The 6,323-nt window shown below is 47.3% G+C and overlaps 2 protein-coding genes across 3 annotated transcripts in view; both read right to left on the reverse strand.

Annotated features, from left to right (window-relative positions):
• The window catches only part of LOC106935330 (dematin), a 26,966-nt gene extending 21,879 nt beyond the window's left edge, over window positions 1-5,087 (reverse strand). The window contains exon 1 of one of the 2 annotated variants that reach the window (XM_015015760.1): window positions 4,773-5,087. In XM_015015760.1, coding sequence (XP_014871246.1) covers window positions 4,773-4,800 — 28 coding nt within the window. In that variant the 5' untranslated portion in view covers window positions 4,801-5,087. The remainder of the gene's footprint in view (window positions 1-4,772) is intronic. The other variant, XM_015015761.1, reaches the window with a different exon arrangement.
• Window positions 5,088-5,428: 341 nt separating this feature from the next.
• On the reverse strand, window positions 5,429-6,317 carry LOC106935331 (radial spoke head 14 homolog). Its single transcript, XM_015015762.1, has 2 exons — window positions 6,285-6,317; window positions 5,429-5,768 (listed from the first exon to the last, which is right to left on the reverse strand). Exons 1-2 carry the CDS (start codon window positions 6,307-6,309, stop codon window positions 5,506-5,508), a joined length of 288 nt encoding a protein of 95 aa, XP_014871248.1. The 5' UTR covers window positions 6,310-6,317; the 3' UTR covers window positions 5,429-5,505.
• Window positions 6,318-6,323: the final 6 nt, after the last annotated feature.

Raw genomic sequence — 6,323 nt, forward strand, 5'->3', positions numbered from 1 at the left:
GGAACCTGAAGGCATCACCACCTGTTCCTATGGAACCTGAAGGCATCACCAACTGTTCCCATGGAACCTGAAGGCATCGCCAGCTGTTCCCATGGAACCTGAAGGCATCACCAACTGTTCCCATGGAACCTGAAGGCATCACCAGCTGTTCTCATGGAACCTGAAGGCATCACCAGCTGTTCCTATGGAACCTGAAGGCATCACCACCTGTTCCTATGGAACCTGAAGGCATCACCAACTGTTCCCATGGAACCTGAAGGCATCACCAGCTGTTCCTACAGAACCTGAAGGCATCACCATCTGTTCCTATGGAACCTGAAGGCATCACCAGCTGTTCTCATGGAACCTGAAGGCATCACCAGCTGTTCCTATGGAACCTGAAGGCATCACCAGCTGTTCCCACCTGAAGGCATCACCACCTGTTCCTATGGAACCTGAAGGCATCACCAACTGTTCCCATGGAACCTGAAGGCATCACCAACTGTTCCCATGGAACCTGAAGGCATCGCCAGCTGTTCCTATGGAACATGAAGGCATCGCCAGCTGTTCCCAGCCAGTTTTAGCTTCATATCGTGGTGCATTCACTGAACATTAGAAAAACAAATTTGTTTTCTCTCCTGTCAAATCAATATTATAATTGTCTCTTTCTGATGTCCAATTTGTTCCTGAAAGCACCACAGGTTCTCCATCAGTCTCAGTAAGGTGGAATAAAAGCAGCAGTTTATAATGTTCGGCCATTTTAATTTAATTATATTTTAGGTGTTTGAAGGCAGCAGGCGACAGATTTTTGTTTCAATTTATTTATTTTTTCTTGTTATTTGGAGGTAAAAATTAAATCTGAGGATTCAATGTTTTTATTGTATTTGAATACTTTTTATTTCTTTAATGAATATGAAATCTTTTAAAAACATCAACAGAAAAAATAAACACTGAATGATGAAACAACGTCTGATTGGTCGATGAACAAAGTTCAGTTTCAGCCTGAAGTTTCTGTTTACTGGGAATTTATGAAATCACAAGAACTCAGCTACAGCCTGGTGTGTGTGGTTGTGTGTGTGTACGTGTGTGTGTGTGTAAGTGTGTGTCCCGTCTCTTATCTCAGCCCACAGCTGAAGCGACCACGCCCAGCCTCTCTCTATCAGCCGCTCTCATTGGTCGACGCAGACGTCAGCGTCTTCCAGCCGTTGGTTCTGATTGACAGGAAGTCAGAGTTTTTTGTTGTTTTTTAGGAAGTCAGAGTTTTTTGTGTTTTTGTTGATTTTCTTTCCTTCTCGTCTCCAGCAGCTAAACGTTGACACGAAACTTTTTCTCCTCATTTTTACATTAAAACAAAAAACTGGAGGAAATTTTTTTCTGGTTTTCTGAAACATTTCTGTTTTTCCACTGAAATGCTAATAAAGTTTAAACACACTGGCCTCCTTCTCGCCGTCCAGCTGTTGATTGGCCCGGTTGCCATGGCAACAGCAGCTGGATAAAGCAGGATTTGAGTCCGACTGAGACAATCTGTCAGATCAGATCCTGTTTTGTTTCAGCTGGTTTTTAATCCCGTCTTTGTTTCCATCACAACAGTTTTTCCTTTTATCCGTATTCTGTCGTTTCTCCTCTCTTCCTCTCACATGCTTCCTCACTCTGCCTCCTGCTTCCTTCCTGTTTCATTCCTCAGACCTTCCTGTTGTCCTTTCAAACCGTTTCCTCTCTAACTTCCTCCTTTCTTCTCTCCCTGCTTCCTCTCTACGATTCTTCGTGTTTCTGGTTTCCTGACGGACCTGAATGTGTCTATCGGCTCAGCTTAACATTCCTGCAGCAGAGCCGGACCCCACCGGACCCCACCGGACCCCACCGGGCCCCCGGCGCCCCCCGGCCACCTGCTGCGCTCTCAGATAAGAGGCCTGGCTGCTGCAGCAACACGTCGGTTATTTCTGGAGTTTTATCTGATCTGGAGCAAAAACAAGTCACAGAACCGGAACCACAAACAGCTGAAGATGCTTTTATCTTGACCTTTGACCTCCAGATGAACCGAATCTGAACATTTGTGCTGCAAAACAAAAAGTCTGAAGACGTTTTAAAGGTTTAATGTTTCTGAGTTTGGCTTATTAAGAACAGGAGGAGAAACTCCAGTCAGAATCAAGTCTTTATAATTCAGAGGTTCAGATTTTCTGGGAAAAATCAATTAAACATCAGAGAAACGTTTAATTAATGTGGTCAATAAACAGGAAGGGCAGAGAAACGAATGAGAAATAAAGGAAAAGACAGAAACAACCTCACTGGATCTAATGATGGATGGATGGATGGATGGATGGATGGATGGACAGAACATTACATCCTGGGTTTTGTTCTGGTTTCTTCAGAATAATTGTGAAACATAAAAGATCGTAACATTTGATCCCTGATCAATAATCAAAGTGATCAGTGATCGTCTGGCTGAACGTCTTCCTGCTGCGGCCCGACGGACCGGAGCAGAACCAGGTTCTGGTTGTGTAATCTGGGAGCAGATGAGTCATGTTTCCAGAAATAGAGGAGCTGAGTGAGGCTTTCAGGGACCGTCCGAAATCTGAGGTATTCAGGTACCGTCAGAACGCAGAGAGGCGTTCAGGGACTGTCCGAAATCAGAGCCACTCAGCCAGAATCAAATGGGCTCCAGGCTGAAGGGGAGGAGAACCGGGCCGACCCAACAGAACCAGATCCAGACTGAGATTAAACATTTAAATGAAACCCAAACAGCCGGAGTGAAACCAGCAATCAGGGTGTCTGGTTGCCGCGGTAACCACCAATCAGTTTGGACCCAGACACAAACTGTTTACCTGCAGCAGAAACGTCTGGTTCTGTTCTACAGTGCAGAGATCCGATCCCACTGTAGATAAAACTTATAATGTTCCAGAGACTCTGGAGTTCGTTTAACGAGAAAAACGTTTCATCAGTGGAACAACATGAAGGTTGTTTATGAGTTTATTTTATTTAAATGTGATCAGAGATTTCTAATAAAAAATATAAAAACATACTGCAGTGCAGCCGTCCCAGCTGGTTCAGCTGAAGGTCAGAGGTCAGAGCAGGAAGCTCAGAGGAATGAGCTCCGTCTCCTCTGCAGGCAGGTTAAAGGTCAGGACAGGGTTAAAGTTAAAGCATGGCGGTGGCAGAGTGATGGTGACCCAGTGTGAGTCCAAACTGGGCCACCAGCAGAACCATGAGCCCAAACAAGCAGCTGGAGGGGTCTAGTCAAAGCCCAGCCCATAGTTTCAGCTATTCCTCACTGAGATGAATAAATTAATAAATCTTTTCTTCATGGGATCAGATAAGTGTCTGCTCTGTTGCTACGGTAACCTGGTCGAGGTTCTGACCAGGAGAGTCCAGGTCCAGAACCAGAACATCAGAGGTTTCCTCTGCAGGAGGCGGCGCCGCGTTTCCCCTCAGAGGCTTTGATGCTGCAGCCGCTCCGCTTCCTCTGTTTGGACTGAGACAGAACCGGCCAGAACCGGCCCGGTTCTACAGAACCACACAGAACCACACAGAGAGCCCGGTTCTGGGTTCTGAACCTCCTGCTTCCTCTCTGGATGTTTTCCATAGTTTGTAAAGTTTCAGTCAGAAATGAAATAAATTTTTATTTTCTGTTCGTTGATAAACTTTCAGTTTAAACTGTTTAACTTTCTAACATTTAGTATAAACTCCATGTTTCTGTTTTTGGCTGAATGAGCTGAATCATGGCTGACCGGTCCAACAGAACCGGGTCCAGTTTGTTCTCTTACCGGTTCTGGTTGGATTTTTTTTCTGCTTCCTGAAACTGAATCTGATCCAACATCGGTCCGGAAGGTTCTGATAGCAGGACAAACTTTGATTCGGTTCTGATCCAAATCTGAATCTGTCAGTATGAGGACCGGGTCCAGTTATCTGGAGCAGCGGTTCCGTTAAGATTCCAGAAACCATTTAGAACCAGAACCGGGAACCCGGTTCGGGCGCTGCTGGTTCTGACCCAGAACCTGCCCGCGTACCGAACCTCATCGTGACACCCGACAGAACCAGCCCCGCTGTTTCCATGGCAACCCAACATCATTTTACCCAGAACCGTCCAGAACCGCCCGGCTGCAGAAAGCATCGAAACTCCTGTTTGGTTTTTAATATTTATGAACATCAGGAATCAGAAACTTTCCGAATAACTTCTGAATTATGAAAATAATCTGAATAAAAAGCAAAAATCTGACATTATTAGGAGGATCAGATCAGAAGTGAAGCATTAATGATGTCATGTTTGACCAGGAAACGGAGGACAGAAATGGTTCGGTCAGCGGAGTCACTTCACCAGAAGCTCTGAGCTGCAGCAGCGGCCCGCAGAGCCGCGGCTCCCCGCCGGAGCCGCGGCTCTGCGGGGATGCTGGAGGAGGAGGAGGAGGATGAAGAGTTGTTACATAAATCCATCCTCCCCGTTAATCCTCCGGCTCACTTCAAGCAGCTCCTTACATAATTTCACGTCATCAGAACATCGGAGCTCCACAGCCTGACGGAGAGCCGCCAGCAGCGGGAGGAGGCAGCCGCTCTGCCCGCTGCTGAGCTCCGCAGCCCGGCGGTCAGCGGGCCGGCTGGCCGGCCGGAGGGCGACCTGAGCCGGGAAGGGACGGAGGCTCTCCCCGCTGCTGCTGCGGCTGAACGCTGCAGATAAACACAGGCTGCGGCCCCCAACACACACACACACACACACACACACACACACACACACACACACACACACACACACACACACACAGCAGAGGATCTTTCCCGCAGCGGCAGAAGGAGCGCCTCACCTGTTCGCGTCCCGCTGGGCAGAAGCATCCAGCGGCTCCGGTTCCGACCGATGACTCCGCTGCTGCTGTTCACTCCCACATATACCGCACGGGCACGCGCGCGCGGTGACAACACGCCCCCCCGCCCCCCTCATCCGGACCGGCCCACTGTGGGGGGGGGGGGAGGGCATGGCGCTGCGACAGAATTAATAATAGATTAATGATTATTGATCCGATTCCTCCATCAGAACCGACCCGGTTGGATCTCAGGAGCGTCGGACTTTCAGAACCATCAGAGTCTGAGCTGCTGACCTTAATGTGAGGAACCAGAACCAGGACCAGAACCAGAACCAGAACCAGAACCTGGACCAGGACCAGAACCTGGACCAGTTCCACAACCAGAACCTGGACCAAAACCACAACCAGAACCTGGACCAGAACCAGGACCTGGTTCTGAACTTAACTTAAAGTGAAGTTAACTAAAAATTAACTTAAAGTTTATATTTAAAACAAATTAGTGATAAAACTCACAGACATGTTTTCTTTTTCTCTTATTTCATAAAAACATTTTTTAAATAATTTTAATATAAAATATATGTAAATGTTTATTTGATCCCAATGATCTGAATTATTAAACTAACATTTTAGAAACTAATGACCAAAATAATAAACTCCGGTAGTTTTGTAGTTCTATATTTCCTGTCGGGTGGACCCTTCCGGCCTTTGGGCCAGCAGAACCGGGTCGGTGGTTCGGTCAGGGCTTCCAGGTGACCACCTTGATGGCGGTCTGCGCCGCGCGCCGCACGTCCTCGTCCTGCTCGTTGCTCCTCCGCTCCAGCAGGGGGAGCTCATTGCTCAGGATGACGCGGCCCTCCGGGGCCTCGGACAGCCCCGTAAGGGCCCTCAGGCAGTAGATGACCAGAGTCTTCCTCCTCTTCTTCCGCTCCTCATCCTCCTCCTCTGACAGCAGCCGGAGGAGGACGGGGATGACGTCCAGCTCCAGACACAGGTATTTACCTGGAAGGGGGCGGAGCTTGAGTCAGACTGACAGGTGAGTTCAGAGTGAAGCTGAGAGAAACTTCCGGTTCCTCAACCCGACATTGAAAAACTCACTGAATGAAAAACAAAAATCATTTTCTATCATAAGCTATTAATAAACATCAGATATTTTCACTAGAAATAATTTAACTTCTACATTTAAATCTGCTGTCAGTTTAACATTTTTATAATATTTAGAAAAGTTTCTTCTGCTTGAAATTTATTATTTTAAAATCATTTCTTGTATATATTTTTTCATTCAATACTTGAAGAACTAAATAGGAAGTGGACCTGAACCCAAACAGGAAGTGGACCTGAACCCAAACAGGAAGTGGACCTGAACTAAACAGGAAGTGGACCTGAACCCAAACAGGAAGTGGACCTGAACCCGAACAGGAAGTGGACCTGAACCCAAACAGGAAGTGGACCTGGGCGGAAACAGGAAGTGGACCTGAACTAAACAGGAAGTGGACCTGAACTGAACAGGAAGTGGACCTGGGCGGATGATGACGGTGTTCATGATGACTCCGGCGG

This window comes from Poecilia latipinna, unplaced genomic scaffold (genome assembly GCF_001443285.1).
Source record: "Poecilia latipinna isolate Pla-1442-1.1 unplaced genomic scaffold, P_latipinna-1.0 Scaffold1950, whole genome shotgun sequence".
Lineage (NCBI taxonomy): Eukaryota > Metazoa > Chordata > Actinopteri > Cyprinodontiformes > Poeciliidae > Poecilia > Poecilia latipinna.